At 38.9% G+C, this 14,706-nt stretch overlaps 1 protein-coding gene across 1 annotated transcript; it reads right to left on the reverse strand.

Annotated features, from left to right (window-relative positions):
• Positions 1-7,248: 7,248 nt before the first annotated feature.
• Positions 7,249-7,749, reverse strand: LOC138906190 (uncharacterized). The gene has a single exon (XM_070194715.1). The coding sequence runs from the start codon at positions 7,747-7,749 to the stop codon at positions 7,249-7,251; it is 501 nt and encodes a 166-aa protein (XP_070050816.1).
• Between the last annotated feature and the right edge of the window lie 6,957 nt (positions 7,750-14,706).

The following is a 14,706-nucleotide window of genomic DNA, read 5'->3' on the forward strand; positions in this document are numbered from 1 at the left end:
TTTTGATTTTCTTTTGTTTTTTTTTCTTTTCTTTTTTTCATTTTCTTTTCTCTTTTTTTTCATAAAACTTCCAGGATCCAAAGAGGGTAATCAAAGAAAATTAACCGGCTCAAGAGGGTTTGCAAAAGGTTGATAGTGTTTGGATAGCGAGAATGAAAGCCTTCGTCATCCCAATCAGAGAACATTAAAGATGCGTAAAAGGGTCAAACATAATACCTTTTGACCGTGTCTGTATAGACAGTTGTGTCGAAGATATCTCCCAAATACAACGCTCACTTTTGGCAGTAATCTTGTTACAATGTATGGACCTTTCCAATTTGTATAGACAGTTGTCTCGGAGACATTTCCTTCGAACTTTCTGGGCCGCACCTTCTTGTTGTAGGTACGGGCCATTCTTTGTTGGTACAACTACCCGTGGCAAACTGCGGTCATACCTTTTTAATCAATCATAGTCAATTTTTCCAAATCGGTTCTTGACCCAATCTTTATCCTCAATCTCAGCTTCAACAATGATCCAAAGAGAGGCAATTGCAACTTCTTTCAATTTCATTTGGATCTTGGTTTAGGCCTAGTGTTCCAATTCTTTGCTTATTTTCTCACAAGCATTATTTTCAACACATTCTACTTCTTGATTCATTATTTCGAGGTCTGATGACGTTTTAGGATCTGGGCATGAAGTCTGCAAGCATGTCATGTTATTAAAATCTGCATTAACAGAACTAAAAAGAGAATAAGAAAGGTGACAAGATTAAGTAAAGAGACATTCCTAGACAATGAATTATTAATTGATTATTGTTTTTTTAAAATTTTGTTTTTTTCCTTTTTGAATTTTAAAGATAGAAGGGTTTTCATCGGAAAGTAAGACAATAATGTAAAACATCCGGATTACACCCTAAAATAATATGGATACAGAAAGGATAGCAAGACTAGCTACCGAGTCTCCCGTCTGATGGGGGACTTTCAGGTTTGGCGACTGTTTTTTGGCTTTTCTTGTGTCTCGGCAATGGCTGCAATGGCCTTCCGTGCCAGATCAAATTCCTCATCTTCACAAATCATTCCGACTATTGGCCCTGTGTTATGAGCAGGCAAGGGATTGTTTGTCACAGCATGAGCCTCCTGGTCCTGAAGAACTATTGCCTTGACTTTGATGAGGTCTTCCACTGCTCTTTTGAGAGTCCAAAAATCTTCAGTATCATGTCCCACCACTCCAGAGTGGTATTCACATCTAGCACCAGCTCGGTGCGAGGGGGACTCTGGGTTTGGCCGGTTCGGGGCCACTAGCTGCAGCAAACCTAGCCTGACTAGCTTTTGGAACAAGCTAGAGTATGATTCACCAATATGGGTGAACTGATTCCTTCTGAGGGGCTCTCTTGGGCAAGGATTGTATCGGGGAATATTAGGTTGGGGATTATATGGAGCTTGGTAGGGACGAGCATTTCTAGGAGGTGGAGCTCAGTTTTGTGTATACCGTTGTGGCCGGGTGTAAGGTTGCGCGTTCATCACCGCATATGGAGGCGGTGCTACGGCATAAGCAACATCTTGATGGGGATAATAATGTTGTGGGACCTTAGGAAGAATATATGATTAGTTGAATGACCTGCGAGCCCACTCGAGCCCGAAGCCATCATGGCTCCCTCTTCTCTCCAATTTCTATTCATCAAACCCTACGAACCATTTTGAGCGGCTTGTGATGTGGCCTTAAAGGTAGCATAACTCAAGATTCGGCCCGTTTTCAACCTATTTTCTACCATCTCCTCAATTTTGATAGCCTCAGCGAACGACTTACCCATAGCGGACATAATATTCTGGAAGTAGTCCGCCTCTTTGGCCTGTTGGAAGACCGTAACCATTTCTACTTCGTCCATTTGAGGTTTTGCCCTGTCGGCTTATTCGTGCCATTTGACAACATATTCATGGAAACTTTCCGCCGTTTTGTCAAACTAGACATAGAGTTCTCTTTTTGGATTTGTTCACTTTTTCTTTCTTTCTTTTTTTTCTTTTTTTTTGTTTTCTTTGTTATTTTTGTCACTCTTTTCTTTCCTTTTCTTTCTTCTCTTTTTTTTCACTCAGTTTATTTGATGCAATGATCGAATCCGATGGGGATTGCCTACGTATCATGATTCCGCATGAATCAGATCTTGCGTAGTTCGGGATATTAGAAATAAAATAGATAAACTAACTTCTTCTTTTTTAATATACAATTAATCCGACAAAATCTCCTAGCAAAGAAAAAAAAATTCAATTTTTTTTCAATTGTCTTTTGGAATTGGTGAAAGAAAGACTTATAAAGAAGAAAGAAATATTTTTGAATTTTGATTATTTTTTTTTGTAAATTTCAAAAGAAAGAAAATATTTTTTTGGGTTTTGATTTGATTTTCTTTTCAAATGAGAATCAGACCCGCATAGTTCGGTAAAATCAGGAATAAAGTAAAATAAACTAACTCTTTTTTTTTACTCATATACAAATAATCCCATAAAAGCTGTTAACAAGGAAAATATTTCGGATTTGTTTTTTGGAATTTTGTTTTTTTGTTGAAAGAAAACTTTTAAAGAAAGATAAATTTTTTTTTTTGCTTTTTTTTTTTTGGAATCTTCGAAAGAAATACTTTTTTAAAAACAGAAAGAAAATATTTTGGATTTTCATTTTTTTTTTTTGTAAATTTAAAAAGACAAAAAATAGTTTTTGGATTTTGATTTTGATTTTTTGAATTTTGGAAGAAATACTTTTTTTTTTAAAAGGAAGAAAATATTTTTGGAATTTTGGATTTGACGTCTCAAAGAAAGACTTCTAAAGAATGAAATAAAGAAAAAATATTTTTTTGGATTTTTGAAAATTGGGGTCGAAACCTATGAGGTTTGCCTACGTTTCTCATATCCGGTGTGAATCAGACCCGCGTAGTTCAGTCAGTTTTGACACAACAAAAAAACATATGACTTTTGAAAACATTGGCTTATTTTGAAATGACTTTTCTTTATCTTTTTATTTTCAAAATTATGGCATAGTTTTGGGGTTTTCAAATACCTGGATTTTTTAGAAATCGGGTAAATTTTCTGTCCTACCTCTTTCTTGATTTTTTTTATTTAATTTCCTTTCCCTATTCTAGAAGTCTGTCATCATGCAAGCCGAAGCAAACATATGCATAAGAAACACGTAAAAATGCATCAGGATGGTCTTTCATATTGGGTACACCTGCCCTAGACGGACTCAACCCCTGTGTTAAGTCCCCAAAGTCAAATGCACGTGATGCAAACAAACATTCCTACTAGGGATCTGGCATGAGGCTATGTTATTCTAGATTTGAATCCTGCTGGAAAAGGTATCTAGACTGGCTTACTCGAGCGGACAACTCGAGCCTAGGAGGGTCAGCGTACCGATAGGATTGCTTTCCGGCTTAGCTGGTAGTGCTCCCCACCTAAAACATGTGTGACTAAAATCCTTCACTGAGTGGCAAGCACCTCGGCTATCTCAAGGAAAGTGGGCTATGTCAAGCAAATGCCCAATATAATTTCAAGAAGACTTAGAGGGGTGCGAGAGAAGACAGTTTATATGTACAGTTCAACAATATCAAAGCGATAAAAACGGACAAATAGGACATTAGGCCCAAATAAATCACATTATATACAAAAATTAATAAAGCGAAATAAAGTCAATGTACAAGCTCAAACTCTTGAAATTCCCCAGCAGAGTCGCCAGAGCTGTCACACCTCTTTTATACCCCACAAAAGATATGTATTTTATGGATTGTGAGTTAAAGAGTTTTTCCAATTAAAGTGACAAACTTGAATAGGGATTATTTTATTTACAGAGTCACCACTTGGAGTTGATTTTTTGGGTGTTCCAAGTCACCCTTTATTTGAATCTCTAGTCAAAGGAAGATTTGACTCTATTATTATTGGTCTGCGAAAATAAAGTTCGGGTAAGGAATTCTGTTAACCGGGGAGAAGGTGTAAGGCATTCCCCGAGTCCCGTGGTTCTAGCACGATCGCTTTATTGATTACAACTTGGCTTGAATTAATTTTGAATAAACTGTGATTTATTGGCTTCCATGTTTTACCTATGTCTGCTTTTATTGCTTGATTAGATTTATGGAAATTATTTTGTAACGATAACGAACCATGTGTCTGTGAATCCATTTTATTTAGTGTGCTAAAATCATGTCACGTGTACGTGTACACGATTAATAACTTATTGAAACAATGTCACCTACAATAATCCCAAATCAATTATAAATCATAACTTATTCAACTTCTAAAAAATCAAATTAACTAACAGCCTATTCACGTCATTGGTCAATAAACAATTAACATTAGTAGTTGAAGCAAAATTCCATGAGCATCTAGTAAACCCCTCCAAACATGCATTTGAAAGCTTAAATAAGAAGAAGCTATTCATTAACTGGACAAACAATCAAACAACAAAGCTTGAGGTATTTAGTGGATTAAATACACATAATTGAATTGAAATACACCTTGGAGAATTTCTTTTCCAAAATTGATTGAAAACTTTCAACAAGCGAAAATGCAGAGGGAACCGAAGCCCGACAAAGCGCCGGCACCGGAAACGAGAACAGGACCTTGACCTAAAAACTTCTAACTCGAACGAACTTTCAGAAAACTTCACTCGATCTATTCCATTTTGGTTAGGATCTCCTGGATTTCGGGGAGGAAAAGCTGTTGGTTTCAAGGCAATTTCATGGCAGTTTTTTGCTGGACTTTAGGCTGGAAAACAGAGCGAGTTTCGAATGATCTTTGGACAAAGATCCACTACTGATTTTGGTGGAAAAAAGGTGGAGAGTTTGGCATTGATATCGACTGAAAATTGTTGCTGCTACATGGCATCGTCTTGGGGCTGGTTGAGGTCATTTTGGAAGGAGAAAAACTGCGCGTTTTGGTGGTTTTTTGGGGGTGTTGCAGCTGGGATTTGGTGCCGATTTTGAGATGTTTTCGTTGAGGAAAAAGGTAGTTTTCAGAGCTGCATTTTGGTGGGGGTTTAATGAAGGTTTTTTTTTGTGTGGAAGAAGATGGAGTGTGGTTAGAAAGAAGAAGAGGAAAGGAGCTCCATTTTTGTTCCCTCTATCTTTGTTTTTTTCAGATTTGTCTTCCTCTTTTTTGTGTGTTATATGTGTGTTTTAATAGCTGAAAATGGGGTATGGGGTTTGTGAGTGGGGGACAAGCATGGGGGACAAGCGTGGGGACAAGAAAAAGTGGAGTGGGAAAGATGAAGTGAAAAGTGAGATGAGCGAGAAAAAAATCAAACATGGTCAAAAATTAGGTGCTCACAATCATTATTAAGCTCGAGTCACAAATATTTACACCAAAGTTAACAAGATTGAGGTATAATGCAAGGCAAATTACATGCGAAAATATGGATTTTTAGCCTAACATCACCACCCCACACTTAAGCTTTTGCTCGTCCTCGAGCAACCTAAAACATTGCTAACCAAACAATGCATGCAAGACATCATACAATGGAGGAACATTTGGCAATCCAACATATTACACTTATGACCATGGTTGATACCAACAATTGAGCCCTTGCATACGCATTCATACCTTTCCCAACTTTCGCATGCCGGAATATTATTGACCAATTAAAAACACTCAAACAACCTACCCATAACAACCCAACCTCAAATATCGACTCGTCGCCAATAAGCACTCTCTACCTATGCACTCACCTTTTGGCCTTTCTATGGTTCCACTCAAAATCTATCCCAACTCTCACCTTACTCTTCTAGCGACTTAAGTACTTTCGGAGGTAAAGGTTTAACAAGATTTAACTAAGAACAAAATGGGAATTGGCTTGTAATGTGGGTGCCAAAGAAAAGGCTTATAGTCTCAAATGGGCTATCTAAGGATAATTTTATTTATGGTGTCATAATATCTCAATGGACAATCAAAGGAATGCCTACATCATCTCCTAGACTCATAAAGCTTACTTATTTCGCTTCGACTAACACACAGGGCAAGTTCTAGACAAACACTTGATAGCACAGAATGTAATCAACATCTCACATCACACAATGCACATGACTCCAATCGGTACGATTCCATTCCAACTCTCAAGTTTAGGCAAGTAATCACAAAGTCAAGAAATATTAAGCAATAAAGCACTACATGAAAAATGAGTCAAGTAACTGAGAGAAAGCATCACAGACAAGCTATTCAATCTTTCACGGCATCAATTATCATTAAAACATGTTAGGAAGATAATTTACATGATACGGTCTAACTATGTTAGCATCAAATAGGTTAAAAGGCCTATAGGACACTCAATTTTTCTTCCCTCGGTTTCCTAAAAAAATAAAAAAACAAACTACCCGGTTCAAGTTACATCCCTTGGAAAAGAACCGATACCAAAAGAAAAACCAAGGGGGATTATTATCTACCTATGACTAACTAACAATAATAAATAAATAAAAAATTGGAATTTTTCATTGGACCTTAATCCCTCAAGAAAGTTGTCCAAGAGATCCATCATCGGAAAAAGTCCAATTTATTTTTATTTTTTTTAGTCAAACTAACACGACTAAAATATCATAGAAAATCACCAAGACAATTTCTTCACCCCACACTTAAAATTGTGCATTGTCCCTAATGCACACCATAAATAACAAGAAAGTGAAAGAAACTCCCTGGTAGGCCAAAGGCCGAAGCATTAGCAGCTCATGGGATACTCAGACTTCTCCCAAGCATGATCCTTTGTGCGGGCACCTCACACTTAGTTCCAACCATCTGATTTTCTTTTGCTTCCTTTCAATGGATTTATTTCCAATGCTCCTGGCCGTTTTCATCCGTGTCTAGCGCTCAAGAAAACAGCAGCGTGCGTGACTTTTATGCCTTTGTTGTTTTCATTGTCGCCTAGCGCCTAGCTGAGCGCTGAACTGCTGCTGAATTTTTTATTATTTTTTTTAAAAAAAAAATTAAACTAAATGACAACTAGACAAAAACAAAAAAAATTGGGTTGCCTCCCAACAAGCGCTTGATTTAACGTCGCGGCATGACAAATTATAGCATTACAATAGGTTGCCTCCCTCGAAGTGTCTGATTTAACGTCGCGGCACGACTCAGGCCATCCCTTTATCAAGGATCCTTCAAGTACATGGTCGAGATCGCTTTATATTCCTCAACCATGCCTTGATAATGTTTTAGCCTTTGCTCGTTAACTTTAAACTTGCGGAAGACATCTTCTAATGTAATTTCTACGGCTCCGGCAAGATGCATCTCTACCACATGAAATGGTCCTGATCATCTTGGCTTCAACTTGCCCGGAAACAGCTTCAATCTCGAATTGTATAGCAATACCACATCTCCAGGTTTAAAACTCCGCTCAAGAATATTTTTGTCATGCATCATATTCATTCTCTCCTTGTATAGTCTTGTGCTCTCAAAAGTATGGTAGCGAAACTCATCAATCTCATGCAACTCTATGACTTTACTTGTACCCACAACTTCCATATCGAGATTCAGCTGCATCAATACCCACAAAGCTCTATGCTCCAACTCCACGGGTAAGTGACACGCCTTCCCAAACACCAATTTATACGGCGATATGACAATTGGAGTTTTGAAAGTAGTATGATAGGCCCAGATTGCATCATCTAACTTTCTCGCCCAATCTGTTCTTGTAGCATTCACGGATTTTGTCAAAACGCTCTTTATCTCTTTGTTCGAAACTTCCATTTGCCCACTCATTTGTGGGTGATATGGGGTGGCAACATTGTGGCGCACACTATATTTTTCTAACATCTTTGCGAAGGCTCAGTTCCATAAGTGAGTGCCTTCATCACTAATTATTGCCCTTGGACTGCCAAACCGGGTGAATATATTCTTTCTCAAAAAAATAATGACTCCATTTGCATCATTTGTAGGGAGTGCCACAGCTTCCACCCATTTTGACACATAGTCCACAACTACGAGTATGTACTTGTTGCCATATGAGCTCACAAAAGGCCCCATGAAATTGATTCCCCATACATCAAACACTTCCACCTCCTGAATTGGGTTCATGGGCATCTCATGTCGGCGGGAAATATTCCCGGTTCGTTGCCATTCATCACAACCCTTCACCCAGAAGTGTGCACCTTTGAACAATGTCGGCCAGTAGAAGCCTGACTCCAACACTTTCGCAGCTGTCCTTACTCCCCCGAAATGGCCACCATATTGGGATGTGTGATAAGCCTACAAAATCGAAGATTGGTCTATCTAGGGAATATATCTCTGGATCATGTTGTCAACACAAATCTTGAACAGATAAGGCTCATCCCAAAAGTACATACGACAATCACGGAAGAACTTTTTCTTTTGTATAGAGGATAGGTCATAGGGGACAATACCGCTCGCCAGGTAGTTTGCAATATCTGCATACCATGGCGCTATCTTAAGGCTCGTAGCCAACAGTTGTTCATCAGGGAAAGTTCCCACAATCTCCTCCACCTCAACCTTCTTCTCTGCTCCTTCCAGCCTAGACAAATGATCAGCCACTTGGTTCTCTGTTTCCTTTCGGTCATGGATTTCCAAGTCAAATTCTTGCAGTAGTAGCACCCATCGAATCAGGCGTGGTTTTGACTCCTTCTCAATTAGGTACCTGAGAGCAGCATGGTCAGTATACACAATTACCTTCGAGCCTATCAGGTATGACCTGAATTTGTCAAATGCGAACACCACTGCTAACATCTCTTTCTCGGCCACTGTGTAATTTAGTTGGGCACCAATCAAGGTTCATAGTAGATTGGATGCATAACTTTATCTTTTCGCTGCCCAAGAACTGTTCCCACAGCATAGTCGCTTGCATCACACATCAGCTCAAAAGATTGCCCCCAGTCAGGTGCCACTATGATAGGTGCAGTCACTAAACTTTTCTTCAATTCCATAAAAGCTACCCTGCATTCATCAGAAAACACAAAAGGGAGATCTTTTTCAAGCTGTTTACACAAAAGGGTTAGCAATTTTGGAAAAATCTTTTATAAACTGTCTGTAGAAACCGGCGTGGCCAAGGAAACTTCTTATTGCCTTGACGGAAGTGGGTGGTGGTAACTTTTCTATTACATCAACCTTTGCACGATCCACCTCAATGCCCTTACTTGAAACTAGGTGCCCCAAGACTATACCTTCATGTACTATGAAATGGCACTTTTCCCAGTTTAGCACCAGATTAGTCTCCATACATATCTTCAGCACTCTTTTCAGATTCCTAAGGAATTCATCGAATGAGTTTCCCACCATTGAGAAATAATCCATGAAGACTTCCATTATTTCCTCTACCATATCTAGGAAGATGGCCATCATGTACCATTGGAATGTGGCAGGTGCATTGCATAGGCCAAACGGCATTCTCCGAAAAGCGTAGATACCATATGGACAGGTGAATGACATTTTCTCTCTATCCTCCGGGGAAATAGAGATCTAATTATACCCCAAGAATCCATCCAAAAAGCAAAAGTGGTACCTCCTTGCCAATCTATCTAGCATCTAATCAATGGACGGAAAGGGAAAATTGTCTTTTCGGGTGGCCATGTTCAATCTTCTGTAGTCCATACAAATCCGCCATCCCGTGACTGTTCTTGTTGAGATCAGCTTGTTGTTCTCATTTTGCACCACAGTCATTCTACCTTTCTTTGGCACACACTGAACTGGGCTAACCCAGTTGCTGTCAGAGATGGGGAAAATAATTCCCGCATCTAACCACTTGATCACCTCCTTTTTCACGACTTCTTTCATGTTGGGGTTCAACCTTCTTTGATGTTCTATGGAAGGTTTGTGCCCATCTTCCAGTAAATTCTTATGCATACAGAAGGCTGGGTTGATACCCTTAATATCTGCAATGGTCCAACCAATTGTAGTTTTGCACTCTATTAACACCTGCAGAAACTATTCTGCCTGCACATCTAACAAATTAGATGAGATAATAACAGGTAAAGTCAAGTTAGGTCCCAAGAAAACATACCTTAAGTGAGATGGTAGCGGTTTCAATTCCAACTGTGGTGGCTCTTCGATCGATGGCTTAGCTGGAGGAGTCTTTCTTTCTTCTAAGTGTAAAAACTTGAATTCGAGCTCTCTTTTCCAGTACCCTTGGCCTTCAAGAGCGAACACCCACTCCGCTAAGTCTTCACCATTTACCTCCTCTAAGTTCATGAGGCAGAATGCAAGAGGGTCTTTTGCATTAAGTGCCTCATCATCTTCCTCCATGATCACATCCACAACTTCTATCAAAGAGCAATTTACAAACTCGCTGGGTCGCCGCATAGACTTTTTCACATTAAATGTTATTACTTCGTTATTTAGCCTCATTTTCAGCTCCCCGGTTTCACATTCAATCAGAGCTCTTCCTGTGGCAAAGAACAGCCTTCCCAAAATTATGGGAATCTCCTCATCAACCTGGCAGTCTAGAATGACAAAATCTGCCGGAAACACAAACTTTCTAACTTGCACAAGTACATTGTCAAGTATACCAGATGGCCTTTTCACTGTTCAGTCAGCTAGCTGTAGTAACATGGATATGGGCCTTGCTCTTCCAATGCCTAACTTTTTATAGATAGCTAATGGCATCATATTTATGCTCGCCCCCAAGTCACACAATGCTTTGGCGAATGCATAGCTACCTATGGTGCATGGAATTGTGAAGCTTCTAGGGTCGGATAGCCTCTCAACTATAGGTCTTGTCACAACGGCACTACAGGTCTGAGTCAATGTCACAGTTACCAAGTCTTGAAAGTCAAACTTGTGTGACATCAAGTCCTTCATCATTTTTGCATAACCGAGCATCTCCCTCAAAGCATCAATTAGAGGAATGTTTACCTGAATTTGCTTCAATATTTCCATGAATTTTTTGTACTGCTCATCCTTATGATATTTAGCCAACCTTTACTGGAAGGATGTTAGAGGTCGCTTCCTTCCTGTGACTTGAGTTATATCCTGCTCGGGCACTTTTTTCTAATGCCTTCTCTTGCACTTTATCAGTCTCCTTTACAACCTCTTTTTCTTTGTTTGGTCCTCTTGTGCATGTTTTACCGTTACCTCTATTAACTCTGTTGAATTATCCACCTCAATTGGTACTTGCAAAAGTATCTCAGTTGGTCAGCTTTCGCGAGCAATTTCTTGCTCTAGATCAAGATCTCTACCATTTCTTAGACTCACTGCCATAAGCTTCTTTGGACCCTGCTCTTTTGGATTGAAATGTGTGTGTGTGCATGTAATGTCCCTTGGGGGCGATTATTCAGCGCCATCGATATCTTCCCTAATTGAATCTCAATGCCTTTTATCGTTGAGTCGTGTGCTTCAAACTTCTCTTGCATTTTTCCATTGGACCCAATCAATTCTTGAAGCATTCCTTTAATTTCAGATAACCCATCACCTTGTCTCACTATCTGCTGTTATTGAGGCTGTTGATAAGCTAGCTGTTGATTTTGCTGATTGTATCCCTGTTGCCTTTGGTAAGGCACAACTTGACCCTGTGGTCACATAACTCCAGGATTGTTGCTATTATTGTACTGTTGTTGTGCTGGTCTATACTGCTGGTTCTGCTGCCCCCAATTCTGACCACCTTGCCTCTTTCCTCCATAGTTGCCCACATAGTTCATATTTTCCTGTTAGTTATGGATGTCACTTTCACCACTCCACGAGCACACATACGGTTGGTTAATGCATGGTGTACATAATCCCTCATTAGTCGTGTCAACTATGTGTACCTGCTTCTGGCCTGATTCATCAATCTTCTTGGTGAGGCTACTCATTTGCATCATCAGAGTGGCCATATTCTTGGCTATAGAATTGTTTGGGTCCAAAGCCACTGAGTGAACTACAGGGGTGATTATAATGTCTATTGTCATCCATCCTGAGTTTTGAGCCATTTTATCTAGCAAGACCTTACACTCTCTAAATGATTTGCTAAAAAATGCTCCACCTACTGAAGCATCAACGTTGGCCTTCAAGCTATCTGCCAATCCCTTGTAAAACCTTTGTCCCAACATCTGATCTAGAATGCCATGATGTGGACACTTAACCAGCATCCCCTTGAACCTCTCTCGCATTTCTTGTAGTGTTTCAGTTGGTTTCTGCCTGAAGCTCAATATCTCATCAACTTGCTTGGCAGTCTTATTTGGTGGGTAGAACTTGTTCAAAAACTGCTTGACTAATTCCTCCCAAGTGGTGATTGAGTTTATGGGGAGCGAATTGAACCAAGTCTAAGCTTCTTCAGTCACTGAGAATGGAAACAATAACAGTCTGATTGCTTCCGGTGTCACATTCGGTTGCCTTTGAGTGACACTAATTGACAAAAAGTTTTTCAGATGCTGTTGTGGATCTTCAATGTAAGACCCGGAGAATAGTCCCTTGTTCTGCAACAGATGTAGCATGTTGTTTGTGATTTTAAATGACTCCTCTTGTATCTGAGGGACTGCAATTGCGGTTGCCAGATTTTCAGCGGTGGGTTGTGCCAAATCATACAAGGTCGCTTCTAGCATAAGAGGTGCCGCACCCTGATTGCTCGGATCATTCACATTGTTTTGGTTGTTTTGGTCATCTATGACATCACCCATGTCTAGTTCAATTCGTTCTGTTGAGTTCTGTTGTCGTTTGTCCTTCTTGTTTGCACGATTTAATGCCTTGAAAGCTTTCTCAGGATCCGATAATGCTTCAAACAATTCACCAGTTCTTGAAGAGTTTTTAGGCATGCACCTGTAATACCCAAGACTACAAATATTAGGATTTCAATATAATTAATTTAAAATGAAGAAAATTGATTAAACTAAGAATCCTAGCAATTCTTCTAGCTGTAATTAATAACAGCGTTAACTCCCCGGCAACGACGCCAAAATTTGATCACGCCCAACTATGCCTCCTAAGAGGTCTAGCGGTCATTGCAAATATAATCCGGTTTACAAGTTCAGAGTCAAATCCCACAGAGAATTAACCTACTAATTATAACCACTAGATTCGGACGAATTCAAGTAATTAACCTTCAGAAATATTAAATAATGGTTTGAGTGTTTACTAACTAAAGGCAAGGTAATTAAAAAACTGTAATTTTAATACTAACAAGGCAAATGTTGTAGACAAGATTGGAAAGGTCTAAGGTTACGATTTTCCCTCTCGTCGGAATCCTCCCCGCCACATCTCATATAAATTCACCTAGATATTCTCTACAGATCATGAGCACTTTGGGTGTCGTAATTCTCTTCCGAGCAAATACAATAATTTACTAGACGTATTCTTCTGAACTACGCTAGCTAGCACTAGTTTACCGCTCACTAAGATCGCACCAAGGTTTCGTTATTCCTAATCCCACCTTTAAACCCTCCGTATTGATTTTTCATATACGTTAGGAGTGATGTTGGTCAACAACTACCTAAATATGTACCATTTTCCAAGCAATACATACTAAATAGGCACAATCAATTGAGGGCCCTTCAATCAACCACAATAATCATATAGTTGAACAAGTAGAGAAAAGTAAATGGCAAATTCATATTAAACGCACTGAAAAAATCATCCTTCAAGAGGTTCCATCAAACTCTAGATGGGAAGGTTTTTCTACGCATAACCATACTAACAATCATGATAATAATTGAAAGCATGAAAATATAGATTAAGGAAGAATGGAAGAGAAAAACTCTTGGGATTCGATGTTTCTAAGTGTTCCAGTCGCCTTTTTCCTCCCCAATAATGTATATCCTCCAAGAAATAGGTTTAGCCCATTTTATACATGTTGGGGAGTGTAGGGTCGAAACTACCAAGTCCTACCCAAAATAGGATAAAATTCGCCTTAGCCGTCTCAATTGGCGCCAATCAAGACGCCGAAATTTTTTACTATTCTACCTTTGGCGTTTTGGTTGGTGCTTGGCTCCAACCTGGGCACCAAACTCATACTCTCTCAAAATTCTTCCGTTTTTACTTCACTTTGCATGCAAACTTACCAAATCACTTCAAATTGACTCCTACACATATAAACATCATTATTAAGCTCGAGTCACAAATATTTACACCAAAGTTAACAAGATTGAGGTATAATGCAAGGTAAATTACATGCAAAAATATGGATTTTTAGCCTAACATCACATACGTTATCCCTATCTTGAGCAGATAGATATGTTGTTTCTAAAAGATACCCGGCTCTAGGGGTGGGTATAATACCGACCGAACCGAAAAAACCGACCGAACCGAAAATTTTGGTTTATCGGTCGGTTTTGGTTTATAGTTTTAAAAAGTTTGGTGTTCGGTTCGGTAATCGATTTTAACGGTTCAGTTTTCGGTTAAACCGAAAAACCAAATTTTTTTACCTATTTTTTTACTCTTAGTCCCTTACCGTTAATTACGTTAACTATTATTAAATGAGATATGTTTATAAAAGGAAACATAGGGTATAGACTGTTTATAATAAAACAACCAAGCATAAGAATCATACTACAAACAACTTGTATATGATAAAAATAATATCATAGGTGTAGAGAGAACAAATGTAAAAACATATGAGGGGCTCCTTTAAGTCTTGTAATTCGGTTGGCGCTCCTACAAATTAAACTTTTTTTTCTTTCATCTATATTAAGGTGTAATTTTTTTATGCTGTTAGACCGTCATTTCATAAGTCATTATACAACAACATGAACAGTACAATAGCAAAGAATAACATAAGTACTTGTTTGAACTTAATGACTCATTAGAAGAAGTAGCGATCGAGAGAGGGTGAGAAAAAAATAAAGTTAAATCAAG

Source organism: Nicotiana tomentosiformis, chromosome 2, assembly GCF_000390325.3.
Source record: "Nicotiana tomentosiformis chromosome 2, ASM39032v3, whole genome shotgun sequence".
Lineage (NCBI taxonomy): Eukaryota > Viridiplantae > Streptophyta > Magnoliopsida > Solanales > Solanaceae > Nicotiana > Nicotiana tomentosiformis.

What these genes read in the sequence shown, in the direction of transcription:
- LOC138906190 (XM_070194715.1), bottom strand. Translation starts at nt 7,749, where the DNA reads ATGTTAGAAAAATATAGTGTGCGCCACAATGTTGCCACCCCATATCAC.